General features: G+C 46.1%; 1 protein-coding gene across 3 annotated transcripts in view; it reads left to right on the top strand.

Moving 5' to 3' along the window:
* The window catches only part of LOC119399602 (snRNA-activating protein complex subunit 4), a 155,158-nt gene extending 144,539 nt beyond the window's left edge, over positions 1-10,619 (top strand). For 2 of the 3 annotated variants that reach the window (XM_049417783.1, XM_037666408.2), the window contains exons 8-11: positions 2,716-2,926; positions 5,639-5,808; positions 9,607-9,720; positions 9,891-10,619. In XM_049417783.1, coding sequence (XP_049273740.1) covers positions 2,716-2,926; positions 5,639-5,808; positions 9,607-9,720; positions 9,891-10,427 — 1,032 coding nt within the window. In that variant the 3' untranslated portion in view covers positions 10,428-10,619. The remainder of the gene's footprint in view (positions 1-2,715; positions 2,927-5,638; positions 5,809-9,606; positions 9,721-9,890) is intronic. The other variant, XM_049417782.1, reaches the window with a different exon arrangement.
* Positions 10,620-15,392: the final 4,773 nt, after the last annotated feature.

Here is a 15,392-nt window from a genome sequence, read left to right as displayed (position 1 = left end):
GGCCGTGCTATGTGACTATACAATTCTTGTGCAATGAGTTTTTATTGCGATAGCAATTATATGGACTGTCTCGAGGGGTTCTTGCCGTCGCCGTCATGTCGGTATGAAGTCCAAATCGATAAGATCCCCCGGTTGTATGTTTAAGCGGGTAAAAGCCGCGAAGTGGCGATACGCGGCCGTGATGTGAATACAATTCTTGTGCATGAGTTTTTATTGCGATAGCAATTATATGGACCCGAGGGGTTCGCGTCGCCGTCATGTCCTTCCGGTATGAAGTCCAAATTGTAAGATCCCCCCGTTTGTATACAGCGGGTAAAAGCACGCGAGCAGAGGCGACGTACGCGGCCGTGCTATGTAACTATACAATTCTTGTGCAATGAGTTTTTATTGCGATAGCACTTATATGGACAGTCTTGAGGGGTTCTTGTCGTCGCCGTCATGTCCTTCCGGTATGAAGTCCAAATCGATAAGATCCCCCCGCGAATTGTATGTTCTACAGCGGGTAAAAGCACGCGAGCAGAGGCGACGTACGCGGCCGTGCTATGTGACTATACAATTCTTGTGCAATGAGTTTTTATTGCGATAGCACTTATATGGACAGTCTCGAGGGGTTCTTGCCGTCGCCGTCATGTCCTTCCGGTATGAAGTCCAAATCGATAAGATCCCCCCGCGAATTGTATGTTCTACAGCGGGTAAAAGCACGCGAGCAGTGGCGACGTACGCGGCCGTGCTATGTGACTATACAATTCTTGTGCAATGAGTTTTATTGCGATAGCAATTATATGGACAGTCTCGAGGGATTCTTGCCGTCGCCGTCATGTCCTTCCGGTATGAAGTCCAAATTGATAAGATCCCCCCGCGAATTGTATGTCTACAGCGGGTAAAAGCACGCAAGCAGAGGCGACGTACGCGGCCCGTGCTATGTGACTATACAATTCTTGTGCAATGAGTTTTTATTGCGATAGCATTATATGGACAGTCTCGAGGGGTTCTTGCCGTCGCCGTCATGTCCTTCCGGTATGAAGTCCAAATCGATAAGATCCCCCCGCGAATTGTATGTTCTACAGCTGGGTAAAAGCACGCGAGCAGTGGCGACGTACGCGGCCGAAGCAAACGAGCCGGCCCATTGCCGTCGCTCGGATGCTGCATGCGATAACATCACCCCCGCTCGAAGGCCCTGCCGTCGAAGCAGACAGGAAACGCCCCGCCCGGTTTTTAACAAGCCTTAAAAGACACGAAGACGCGAGGGGGGGGGGGCGGGGAGTGTCGCGCGAGGAGCAACTTTGAACTTTGCGCGGGTCGCGATCACTGGCGCGCGCGCGCCGGCGCATCGCTATCTCGAAAGCCATCACAAGCGGGGCGGGCGGCTCGCATACGCTTTCTACGTGCTGCGCTCTCAAAGCGAAGTGACTATGCGAGAACATGGCTCCCTGGGGGCGGCCGTATTTTCTTACACCATCGTTTTATAGTTACGCGAGATCGGATACAAAACAGTTAGCTGCCAGCCTTACTCTCGTGTAACACTACAATTTGTTGCTGTCGCATTCATTGCTTCGCCCTTGCGGTGAAACTGTGACTTTTTTTTATTATTTGAGAACTGTGATGTTTTTTCTTTTTCTTATTTTCAATGTAAAGTGAACCTACTTGGAAAAACTTTTTTTTTTTATCTATTTCATATGTTGTTACCAGGGTTATATAAATTGCGTGGTTTGTAAAAGGTAGTGTAGTTCATACCTGGCAATAATCTGTTAAAAAAAGCTTTCTCCAAAGGCTCTTTGAATGTTATGTGTATTCTAAGCCGATTAAAATATGTGCTTGTTCCTCCAAGTTACTACAAATTTGTTTTTTCAAGCTCCAAAAATGACATAATAAATGCCGCTAACTGCTCCCAAACAAGGTTCTCCTGCTCCTAAATTGAAATTTTGCTGCTCCCAAAACTGCTCCCAAATCGATTTCAGCCGTCTCACCCCTGAACAATGAATCAGTTTAGATTAATAAATGTTACTCTGAAATCGATACCGTCGTTAACTTCGCCATCATAGCTTTAATAATGAGGGAGAAAATCAAGGTCAAAGTTTCATTTTTAAGTTTCGTTCCAAAATCTCTGCATGTGACGTCATGGGTATCAAAGTCTTATTTTTTTTTGTATTTTGGCAACATTAGTTCAACGAAATTTCCTGAAACTTGGTGTGCTGGGTGTCTGGCCCCCTTAAAGGACAGTGTACTTCAGGTTGCCAATTAGGAACTATGTAGGCTGTTGTAGGCGCCATCAGAACCTATGACATCATGGCGATGGGTGCGGGAATTTCAAGGTGATACCACCACCCGCATTTTCTTTTAGCACATTTTCTCACTTACCACATATCTTCTCGCGGCAAACAGTATGATTGAGGTATTGTGAAAGAGTAATTGTCAAGTACGAGAAAAATCAGTTTTCTCTTTAACGTCCCTTTAAAAGAAGGTTAATGTGAAAAGCTCATAATTGTGGCGTTTGGTGCACTGCTATTTCACCTGCCTCATTCGTAAGAATGTGACTTTTTATCTATAGGCATAGGGTTGACTGCACATCCGATATGTTTTTCACTCCCTATGTATCCCCCGCCCCTTATGTAATACCCCGAGAGGGGCCTGTAAGGGAAAAATAAATGGATGATGATGATGATTATGCACAACTGTTGCGTGTGCCCATGTGAGACAGCAGTGTGCTCTTTCCAGGGTCAAGACGAGAGCGTAGATCGGGAGACGTGCCTGAAGCTGTACCGCGAGATGCTGCGGTTTCACTGGGACAGTAGTACACGAGGAAACACGCGGCTGCTGCGTCTTGCGTTGAACAAGGCAATTGCCCAGTATGCGCAGCCCATGCACCGAGCCACGCTGCCCAGCTTGGCTGCCTACGAGCGCCAGGAGTGGCACGCTGTGGCCAACGGTATGCATAGCGTTTACAGCACTCGTAACATTCGAGCCCAGGGGACAAATGCCCGAAGGATAAGGCAGCTCAAAGCTTCTAAAGGGCCAGTAAACAGGCTCCAACATTCCTTTTTTACATCTCCCAAACGAGCTCGTCAATTCATGTAGAAAGCCACGGCAATCATGTTTTGTGAATATCAGCGCTGCGTGCCACGCAGATGCTCAATTCTGAAAAAAAAAAATTCCCGTGCACTTCTCCAGTGCCTGTCCAGTCCTCTTTGTGCGGAGTGACGTAATGTTGCCCGGGGGCAATTTTACATAGCACCGACTTCATCGATTGGTCTTCCGCACTATGAATAGGCGCCTGATTCTAAAATATCTACTCCAACTTAACACAACAAAAGTACTATAATAAAATTACATAGACGTTTTGCCACCTATGTGGGTGGCATCCTCTGTATACACTGACACCAACAGAGCGGAGGTCGCCCAGTCCACTGTTATTCACATATGTCCCTGTAAATGTCTGCTAGGGGCCCGCAGTTGTTGTTGCAAGCCGATCGGTCGAGACGGATGAACCACGATTCCAGGAGTTTTTTTGCCCCCATCTTTGTTCCCGAGCCAGCGTCGTCGCACTGTTGAAGTCGAAGGTATGCCCTGTTGTCCTGCAGTGTTCGACGAGCTCTGTCTTGGAACGCGTGGCATGGGTGGCATTAGCAACGTCCCCTTTGTGTTCCTTGAGCCTCATTGATCGTTTCCTGCCTGTTTCGCCAATGTAAGTAACGTCGCAATCTCCGCATTGTACTTTGTAGACGACTCCACTGTGATCGTTCGCAGGTGTGCGTCTTTGGGCTTAGCGAACACGTGTCCCAAGGTTTAATGAGGCCTAAAAACGATTTCTATATCCAGCGGCCGCAAGGCTCTCCGAACAGAGTCGGATATACCTTGAACGTAAGGAATAGACACAACTCTTTTCTCATGACGCACTCCTTGTTCCTTTTTGCATGCGCTTCTGGGTGTCGTTAATAAACATCCTGGGATAATGCCGCCATTCCTTATATTTTTGTTCGTACCTTATATCATACGTCGTACCTTATATTTTTGTTGCGTTAAGTCGGAGTAAATATTTTAGAGTCATGAACTCACCCAGCTTTTGGAACATTTTTGAATAGGTGCCTTGGCCCAGCGTTAATGCGATTTGGTCGCACAATTATCCAGCTTCCTCACTGTGCGCATATATTTCTTCATCGCACATTTTTGACCTTGCGTGTTGGTTGTTATTTCTTGATAGATTTTGATTAAACTTCCTGAGTTTATGTATATTTGTGTGCTAACTTCAAATATGCAATTATCTTTCTAGTATGATGTGTAGTTTTTAAAATACAAAATATTTCATGTGCCTTTTGGGGAGCAAGATTTTTTCTAAACTAAGTTAGCTACACAGTAAATCAGCATATCATGATAATCTGCAAACAGAACTGTGTGCAGTGCAACAAAAATGGATGTTCTAAACCCATTTGAACAAAAGTTATGGTATGTTGAACATTCACAAGTGAAATTTTAGTGTGAAATTGACTCACTCGCGAATGTTCAACATACCATAACTTTTGTTCAAATGGGTTTAGAACATCCATTTTTGTTGCACTGCACACAGTTCCGATTGCAGATTATCGTGATATGCTCATTTACTTTGTAAAGCAGTCAGCTTAGAAATAACCTTGCTCCCCAAAAGGCACATGAAATATTTTGTAATTTAGAAACTACACATCATAATAGAATTACTGGCCTTAACATTGTCACGTTGCTGTGACAACAAATACTGCCGTTAAAGGCGTCCCATAAAGATTGAACTCTTTTTTTTTTCTCGGCAAACTAATGCTCGGCAAAGCAAGCAATACTCGCAGCACAGTGACACCTAACTTAGTTGTCGCTGTTGAAAGCTTTATTTGCAGAACAATTGCGTCGGCTGCTTCGTGTGTGCAATCAAACACAGGATATGACAGCTAGTCATATCGTGTGTGCACTTTGATTAGAAGCTTTGAGAACATTACAGAAGCGCCTGTACATGAAGGTGTGTTATGACAAGAACAGTTTCGTAACGTTTGACAGTCACTTAATGGACGATTCACGGGAAGTACATAACTGAGTGCATGTGTGCCAGTGTGTATGCCGACCTGAAACATTGGCACAAGATGTTAGATCAATGGAGGTTTAAAGGAATTATTAAAGTGTGCTTAATGTGCTTCTTGAAAAAACTGGAATTGCACCCCAGTGAAGTAACATTCCTGGGGTGGTTGGTTTACTGTCCGAGCTAACCAGGTAGGTTAGGTTAGGTTAGAGCAACAACCAAGCGAAGGGAAAAGAACATGGCGACTGCAGCGAGTCAGATAAGCAAGGCATGCTGTTGGGCTAGTCGGTTCATGGTTTCAAAAAGGTTTTAAACCGCGCAATGAAGACGGGACGACAACAGGAACACATACACACACACAAGCACTTGTGTGTGTCTTCATCGCGCAGTTTAAAACCTTCTTAGAGTCAAATAAAGGGACGCAATTAAGAAGCTTGCAGGGATAAAATGGAACCACCTTGCGCAAGATAGTGTGAACTTGAAATCATTGGGAGAGGTTCTCATCCTGCAATGGACATAAAAATAGGCTGACAAGGATACATTATGTAGCATCATTTGGCTGCATGTTCTGAGCAGTGCCATGGCATTTTTCTTTTGCGGCAGTGCTGCACGACTTGCACGGCTTGCCTAGGCCACCTCCAAATCCTGATGTTGAGGAAGTGGGCACCGTACCCGTCTTTGAGGAGTTCTTCTCCAAGGAGGTGCTTGACGTGCCGGAGGGATTCCAGTCTAACGATAGCAGTCTTGTGCTACCTCTGCTGCCACCCAATGAGGTATGACTAGACCACGCTGTTTGCTTGAAATGAGGGCTAGAAGAATAGAGAGGTTGCTTGCAACTTATGGAGTAGTAAAGTAGACGTACCAAAGTTAGTAAAACGGGCCCGTTTCTTCGTTAGTCAGGTATTTAGAAACTCTGTGATTCCACTCTTGTGCCAACTGCGCCAAAGTGCACTAAAATTGATTTTATGAGCCATCCTGATAAAATCGACGTAAATTGCGACCAAACTGCGCCAGATCGATGGTGCCTATTACCAGCATTCGCAGCGCCGGAGCATCAAAACGTGTAGCTTATCTTGAGGCCACCAAAGTCGAAGGCACGGACCAAGGATTATTCCGCAGAGGAAACAGCACTCGTGAGCAACGTTTGTAGATACTACAAATGTTGCTAGCTCTTGCATACCGATAAAGCCACAACGCCATGCACGGTGCCAACGCAGCTTCTGTTGTACACTGCTTAAGCATTTCTTTATAACTACGACATCTGATCATGTCTCTTGTTAGTAGAAGCGCACCGTCAGAATTACAGAAAATTGGTAGAGTTGAGTGACGTTTTCTTTGCGGAGAGTGCTGATAATGAAATTTCATTTTGTGCTCAATGCCACACCGAGAAAAATGGCTTTACCATGTGCCACAGAGTTAGAAGCCATCCCATGTAACTCTACAGACAACTGCATAGGCCACTATTTCTGGGGTCCGGCAATGTATTCTCGTTAAATCAGTATTTCAGGTAAGATCGTTGTTTGGGCTAGAAGTTTGATGTGAAATATATATATGAGCTTTCTAGCATTGTTACTGTGGGTTCCTGCAGCAAAGAAGCACTGATTCGAATTTCTGACCATTGAGTAACGGGAAAAATAACATGCGTTACTTTTTTTCTGTAACGGTAACGCATTACCTTTTTTTGGAGGTAACGTAGGGCGGTAACGCGTTTCTTTTTTATTAGTGTAACGAGTAACGTACTTAGTTACTTTTTTTCGGTAACGCTTACATCACTGCCTCCCACCAATAGTGATAGGGGACTCGGAGAACCCCTTGCTAGAATGTACAGTTGTGTGTAGGCAAAATATGCAGGCTGCCATGTGCGCCATAGAGTGATATTACATATGTTCACATACAGTTATATATGTTATTATATAATATGTTAACCCAGTAAAAGCTTGTTCATTTGGATTTCACGTGGCCGGAAAAAATGTCCGAATTAACCGTGTTCGAATTATCGAAAGTATCAAGAAAGCAATAAACAAATGTCTATTACATCAATACACTTTCGTTTTCTTCATGAATACGTAAATCCTGTACTTACTTTGCATACGAGCAGTGTAAACGCCGCAATTTTCGCCACTCGCGACTTTGTTCACAATGTGACCGCAGCTCAAAATTGCCTGCAACGACACCAGGTGAAAACCTTTGGGGTCCCTGCACGTATGTCCTCGCATCTGGATCATGCTGCGCAAGTCTCTGTCACACCAGACCGTCGAGACTGTTCAGAAAAACCACCTTTGTACTTGATATCATGCTTACTATAATATAGTGATTTCGCAAATAATACTATGTACATTAGAAGTGCCAACGCTTTGTTTCACTTTGAGCTCTTTTACGTCGCATGCCGCCGAGCACAGTGGCAGAGCTTGGGGATCGCTTTGTTCAAGTGTGCGGCATAAATTGAGCAAATAAAAGCACCTTTAAATATTATTTCGCCTGTTTGTATAAAATGATGTTAAAACAAGCTAACAGCGGTCTTTTTATCTCTCCCTGTTTATTTACCTCTCCATCTTTGTTCGAATAACTGAGACACCTTTGATGTAGCCAGACTTCAAGCACTGTTGTGCAAGCCAGCTTGATAGCAAAACACACTCTCTGCAGAGGCTTGTGATTTCTAGGCCAATCGGTGGCGATTAAGTGCGGCGCTAATTCATCAGCTGACATAGTCTGTTCCAGAAACGCTGCTGGTAGCTCGTTTCAAGCACTGTACCGTATGTAATTAAGGCAATATTCAGTAATCATTTAAAGAAATTGGCGCAGCTTGCACTTTTGGTGCAAGGCTGGAACAGCGAATCTGGGTGGCCTTCCTTGCTTCTTTTTATTCTTCTCTTTATTATTGCGATAGGAATTATATGGACATCTCGACGGGTTTGTGCCGTCATCGTTGCTGTCGCCATGATGTCCCTCCCGTATAAAGTCCAAATTGATAAGATCCCTCCCCCCCCCCGCGCATCATGTGTTCTACCCTGGGTAAAAGTGTGCGAGTGGGGGCGATGAACGCGGCCGAAGCAGAGATCAAACGAGCCGGGCCATTTCCGTTGCTCGGAGGGTGCATGCGATAACACCACCCTTCTCGGGAGGCCTGCCGTCAAAGCAGGCAGGAAATGCCTCGCCTGTCTTTTTAACAACCATGAAAAGACGCGAGGGGGGGGGCGTTGCGCAAGCAGCCACTTTGAACTTTGAATCTAAGGGTGCAGTCGCGCACGCTATCTCGAAAGCCATCACAGCAGGCAGCTCGTATACCCTTCTACGTGCTGCGCTCTCAATGCAAAGTGAGTATGCGGAGAGCATCTCTCCCTGGAGCGGCCGTCTTCTCTTACACCAAATTTTGTAGTTACGCGAGATCAGATACAAAACAGCTGCCAGCATCACTTCATATAACACTACAATTTGTTGCTATCGCATTCATTGCTTCGCCATTGTGGTGAAACTGTGACTTTTTTCTTCTCCTCTTTCTCATTTTTTCTATTTCGGTCTTACTTTGTAAGGTCCTAATTGACATGTTATTAGATTGGTTTTATAGTCTTAATATGTTATAAATTAGCTCACTTAATTAGCAAGGTCTCCATTAACATGGAGTTGATTGACATAGCCTTCATTGGCATGATCTTAATTACACGGTCAAATTAACAAGATCATAATTAGTTCACTCTAATTAGCGGATACTTAATTAGTATGGTCTTAATTACTAGGCCTTAGCATGATATGGCTTAATTAGCTTGGTCATAGAGTACCTTGGCTTAATTAGGTCAACCGCCTAGCTAATTAACTAATCAGCTGGGCACACCTGTTTGGGGCCCATGCAGAAGGTGAAGAGGATGAAGAGCAAGGGCGCCGGCCAAGTAATGCGCTGGAACTTAGAGGCCGATCACGGTGATGATAGTTTTCTGGTGACACCACACAGCATAACGAAAAGATTAACAGGTCCGTTGTAAAAAAAATCAATACAATCGACTGAGAAGTAAAGAAGCTGGCTTTCGCCTTCGAATCGTCTTATGGGAATGCATAAGAAAAGGCGGCGTTACTTTTTAGCATCGATGAGATGAAAAATTCACGAACACGGGTTGTCGCTGGAGCCGACGTTTCGACAAGGGAAGTTGTCTGCAAGGCTGCAACCTTGAAGAAGACAGGTTCGCTTGTCGAAATGTCGGTCCCAGCGACAACCCGTGTTGACGAATTTTTCATCTCCTTAAACTTCCATCTTCCTCCAAACTTCTGCCTTTTTAGCATTAAGGTACTCTTGTATGTCGTGGCATGTGATATAAAAAGCAATTTGCCAAATTTCGCCAGCTTCGTTATATCGAAATACAACTTTATTCTCGGTAGTAGCCTACCTAAGTGAACTGCTCAGAATGCTCACTCTCATCTCTATTTTGTTGTGTTAAATATGAAAAACCTCTACTACTTATTTAACACCCTCAATACCTGCGTGCACTGCACAAGGGAGTGGAGAAAAGAGTAAAAAAAGAACATTGAAATTGGTTTGTTTGATGCTGAGGTAAACAGTTTGTCCTCCTCTGTTGACTTAGGTAGGAGCTGGTAAAGACAGGCTTTCTGATGACACAAAATCTTCATGCAAATCACACGAGCATAAGACATGGTTACAGTTGGCTTGGCTCGACTGCTCAGCTAGATCCCAGAAGGTAAATTTGACTGCATTTATCGACAGTCGACATAACTGTTAGTCTCACAGCCCTAATGAAGACCTTTTTGTTGTTACAGTTGTAGACAGGTGGTTTGTGGGGCTTGCACGATTTGGTTGCAAACTATCAAGCATTGAGAAAGCCTTTTCTGTCCCCTTTCCTTGTTGCAGACCACGGTACCTACCTTCGGGAAGCTCTCGGATCGTTTTGTCAACGGAAACCTTACCGAATCCTTGTCAGCCTTGCAAGACGACAACTCCTTTCCTGAACTCTCCGCAGCTCTCGATGCCAACAGCATCGAGGACATTCGCTGCACCGAGTGCACCTCGCGAAGCCTCCTGGAGCTCTCGTCCATCGCCGCGAGGGCTTCGCAGGAGTCCTGTTTTCGTTGCAGCGAGCTACGAGCAACGCGAAAGAATTTCGAGGTTCTGCAGGCACGTTTCGTTTCGTACTTTTTCTGGCCTGCCCTCTTGGACACTGTGAATGTTGCCGAGATGGTGGAGCTCCCTTCAGGTACGTACGAGAAAGGCCCCAAGAAATATCGCAAGCGGAGCAGGATCAAGAGACCATGGGTGAAGGAGATGTGGAAGGAGCGCAAGCGACTGGCTTCCGCGGCAGCTGTGGCTGGTGCTGCGGCAGAGGGCATCGATGCTCCGCAAGAGGACTGTGACGGGGGACCCTCTGGCACTTCAGCCATGCTCGCTTGAGTGCATGTGCTCTTTCAAGGACAAAAACATTGCGGTTGTGTCATAAGACTGTCACTCACTGATTGAATCTGAGTAATATCATTTCAAGCACAGAAATGTTGCCTTGTCAATATAATGTTTGATTGCTGTTCATTCATTTGTTTTTTCATCCATCTCATTTACGCAGAGTTACTCCAAATCAAGTACAAATTTTCTGTATGAAATGAAACCGCTTAACTGATCTCGTGCGCTACCGTATTGCAGCGCTATCAGCTGTGTCGTCGAACGTCACCCTCACTTGTCAGGGATGACGGTGCTTCCTTGCTGTGTGCTGCCATCGAAAATGCTGACGTGTTGTGAAGCCAGTGCCTAGATTGCACCACTCATTTTGCCTGTGCACATGGCTCTTTTGCTCAAAGCACAGTTGATAACACTGCAATACAGCAGCACATGAGCGAACTCATATGGTTTTATTTCATATTTTGCTAGCTTCCTTTGAACGCTGGAAAAGATAACCATGCAGCATGTATGTTGCCACAAAAAAGTTGTATCGGTCGTTTTGGAATGCTCTCTGCGACCTAACGAAATGTGCTTGGCCCGAAAGTAAATATTGAAAATTTGGATTATTGATCTTAGTTAATTAAGTGCAATATAAAAATACCCTAACAAGCATCAGATGACAGCGAACCTTATGTTGTTGCTTGCATTCAGTTGCTGATAATCGCTTTTTCTAAAATCATTGGTTCTCATTACGTGAAGCACTCAGTACCTATATGCAGTATACTCAATAATTCAAACTTGAGGGGACCTCAGGACTTTTTGAATTATCAGAACTTCTCATAAATATGTCTCAGGGCAACATACCAACTAGTGTTGTGATGTTTATCGTTTCCCACTGCCGCAGTAACATCACAGACAGCTCTGCATGACTACCAGTTAAGTTGTTAGACATGAGCAATCATACTGGTACTCGTCGTATTATACAATGGGTGCACACGAGTGTACAGTACAGTCCACTCTTAGAGGGAACACGCGAGCGCGTGGCTGACAGCCCGCGCGGCGCTCACTAGCGGCGAGATTTGCAAATGCGGCGCATGCGCATACACTTGTAAGGGCAGCGCGTGCCCGGCGTCGTCTGCTACTTCTCCGCCCATGCGCCAGGCAATTCCTGGAAAGCGCTAGAAAGCGGTTCTGTTTTTTCGGGGTGCGATTTATCTAGCCGTCACTCTGCATTCAATAGGCAGAAAAGCAAATATTCGCATTTGTCTATTGCTGCATTCTTTCGTAACATTTAACTGGACTGGTTTCTAGGCTTGCTGAAGCATCATGTGCAGAAGCTCCTAAAATTGACTATTTTTGACAAGATTATTCTGTTACAACAACACATGCACACAATGAAATAAGGCGTGCACAGAACGATACCTGAAGGTCAACTTGAAGGAGACATGTCGTTGATTATACTTTTTGCGACAGAGGATATAAGCGGCAAGACCTAGCCACAAGACTGTTTGAAGGATGCAAAGCTGGTGTGTTGGTGCACGTCCATACTCTTTTAAATGAAAAAAAAATTCATCTTGTGCAAGAAAAACAGCACCAAGGGCTTGCGCAAGCCAGTTATACATTTTCACACATTGCTACAGCAAGTGGCCACTATTGATAACAGCCAAGGCAATTGAAGCATGATGCAGCGAACATATATACTAAGCTTGGCCTTCCGAAAATAATATAACTGCCTATTCAACAAGCGTAAGGCAAAGTTGGTATCGCTTGCTCCTAAATTCGAAAACAAAAGGATCAGCACACACAGAGCGCTGGCGCATAGAAGTAGCAGACGACGCGGGGCACGCACTGCCGTAATGAACCTGCGCGCATGCGCTGCATTTACAAATCTCGCCAGCAGTTAGCGCTCCGCGGACAGGCTACCACGCGCCCGCGTGTTCCCTCAAAGAGTGGACCGCGACAGCTTGTAGCCTCTTACTATCATTAGGACGCCTTTCCGCATGACACCAGTGCACTGCGGCGAAAGTGACTATGACGCTTTCGGTACTCAATAGACCAAGGCCAGGGCACTTCAATTTTTTAGGGGCGAAGCACCTTAGGGTCTTGGCTAGTCCGCGTGTCACGTCGTAGTCACGGTCCACCATAAACGGGTATGCGCCAAAAAATTGGGTAAATCCCACTACCCGACCATACTATGCATGCTTTGAGTTAAATGTTCGTTGTTACTGCCTAAAAGATTATATGTTTGGCTTAGCAGCGCTGTCAGAATTCCCGACGAAATTTACGAAGGCGCTCAAGTTTCTTATCTAAAACCAGAGACACAAACGTGTGTCTCTACGGTAGTCATCCTATTAATTGAAACACCACTTCTTGAAACAACGCAAAGTGATGGTGATTTACTCGCCACCAGTCCACTGAAAATGAAGGCAACAGTTAGCCCAACACAGCTGACGATGTTAGTGGAGCTGAAACACCCTTCCCTACATCCGTAGGGAACTGAAACCGGGCATGTAGGAAAGAAGCTCCTTAGGGTGAGCTGCATTCCGACGCAGTTTTCCGACGACGTTAGTAGAGCTGAAACACCCTCCCCTACATGCCCGGTTTCAGGCTCGGCACCACTATAGTGCCTCATCAGAGAAATCTCTCAAAACAATGTGGCGAATTACCTCGGTCAGGCCGTTCTTCTTCTGTCTCTCATTGCCAGTTAGCAGCAATTTTGCTGTGGGAAACTGCGCTCACTGCATGCTTCGCCTCTCCCCAGGTTTCTCGTTAGTGGAGCTGAAACACTCTTCCCCACATACATAGCCCCTCCCCAATTTTAACGCGAAAGTTTTATGCCGGGGTTCACCAAGACTTTCATGACGTATTTCCGTCACGGAATACGTCAGGAGTCGAACACAGCGACCTCTAGGTCCTGGACGATGGCGGGCGGGCGATAAGCCCACTGAGCTACCACCAAACACATAACGGAGGCTACATGAATCGCGCCTTTTATCTTTCGCACCTTCCTCTCACAGTGCTCTTGGATGAATGAACTGATGCTAAGCGTCCCCTTTATAACGGGCGGTCACATGTGTAAAACCAAGCTCAAAAAAAAAAAAAAAGCTTCTCGTTGCCCTCTGCAATCAGCTCGGGCAACGCGCGGTTGCTACGAGCGTCCCATTCTGCGCGTTTCCAGTAGAAGTGTGATTTTCGTCAACTCTTTAACACACCGCGTGGTGGCGGCTTTAGCCCAAGCTTCACTCACAGCATCTATCCATATAAAAAAGATCCACGCATCTCCATGAAGTGAATCATAATGAGTGGGCGAAGCTCTGGGTATCGTATGGGTGAGTATAACCATACGTTACCCGAGCTTTGCCCCATATAATGTAAATTGAGTGACGTAAAGTGACATAAACAGTGGACGACAAAGCGAGGTTCTAAGGTCCATAATTTGTAGGTTAAAGTCGCCGACTAGTATAAAGGGTTGGATCTTGTAGGTGTTTTATATTGTTTTGTCACAACTATGATTGTGTTCGACTATTGTAAATCTTTTTTGATTCACGTACACACACGTTTCGACTATAGCAGCGGTTTTCTATATACCGTGACAGCGGACAGAGAGTCGACGGCAAAGCTAGGTCCTATGTGTACGTTGAACTCGCCGACTAGTATAATGGGTTTGTGCTTGTAGGTGTTTTATATTGTTTTATGACAATGATGAGTGATATCAGTCTATTGTTAAACCTGATGTTTCGATTTGACACGGTGTTGTGCCGTGCGCACGGACGCCATATGGACAAGCCTCGGCCTTAAGGTACTTCGCCCCTAAATATAGCTCTCCTACGCTCGCTTGGCTGTCGCACCGCGTTTCCCGCTCGCCCTGTGACAGTTAAAGGCCAGGCTAGAGGGAAAACACGACGCTCATCGCGTTTCTCTTCACATTTCACGGCGCTTTGAAGGAGTGCATATCGAGAATCAGTGTTTACTATGTGCTTGATGCCATCTTTGTGCGGGATTCACCATATGCGGTGTCCAGCTATATCTTGACAACTTCAGCTACCGCAAGGGTTAAATCATGATCATGGGCGTCAGTCCTCGGTACGGAGATGTGCCGCTAGGCGTCAACGTGGTTGCGTCAACATCAAGTGGTGCTATATCTTCCAAACAACAATAGACGTTGTACAAGCTCGCATATACCAATGCACTATAAAAAATCAACCACTTCTGTGCAGGGGCGTAGGCAGAAATTTTTTTCGGGGGGGGGGGGGGGGCACCTCCTTGATTTGAAGTGGGGGCCGGGCAGGCAGATGTGATTAAGTGTCATTTTGAGCTCTGTATGCCACAGCGAAAAAAAATTTAGTAAGGGGCACGGGCCCGGTATGCCTCCGCCCCCTGGCTACGCCACTGCTTCTGTGACACGTTTAACTTTCGTGTTATACCGCTTCCTATGACGGAGAGAACAGACATGTTTTTTAGATGCTAAGCATATTATAGCGGCGGTATGTCCCGCGGCGTCGGCGTCCGCACTCACACTACGCATGCGCCTCTCTCCTCTTTCCCTCTCTCTAACAGCTGCGCGTTACTCTCTCCACTCCCCTCCTACCCTTGCACTTCTCCTGCGTCCTCGCTTCTGCTCTCGCGGCGCATGCGTTAATCTCCTCTAGTCTCCTCTCCAAGTGTGAATATAAAGCGGGTAGGGCGCTGCGCGCGTTCAGTTTAGCGCTTGCTTCGGTTCACTCCGCTTGACTCCGTTGACGCTTCCAATGAAGTGTGATGGTCCGATGAAGTGTGATGCGGGCTCGACATGCCGAAATTCTCTCCTGCGCAACGCCGCGATGAGCGCCAGCGCATGCGCGTCCCCTCCCCCTCTCTCCTTTCCTACGCTGCCCCCCTCTCGCGCGCCTGTCGACCGCGTTCCCCGCTCGCCCTGTGAGAATTAACGGCCAGGCTAGAGGGAAGACGCGACGCGCGTAGCGTTCCTCTTCGCGTTCCACGACGCGA

This window comes from Rhipicephalus sanguineus, chromosome 7 (genome assembly GCF_013339695.2).
Source record: "Rhipicephalus sanguineus isolate Rsan-2018 chromosome 7, BIME_Rsan_1.4, whole genome shotgun sequence".
Classification (NCBI taxonomy): domain Eukaryota; kingdom Metazoa; phylum Arthropoda; class Arachnida; order Ixodida; family Ixodidae; genus Rhipicephalus; species Rhipicephalus sanguineus.
The sequence above is the reverse complement of the archived record's forward strand: the minus strand, read 5'-3'. Positions and strand labels throughout refer to the sequence as shown.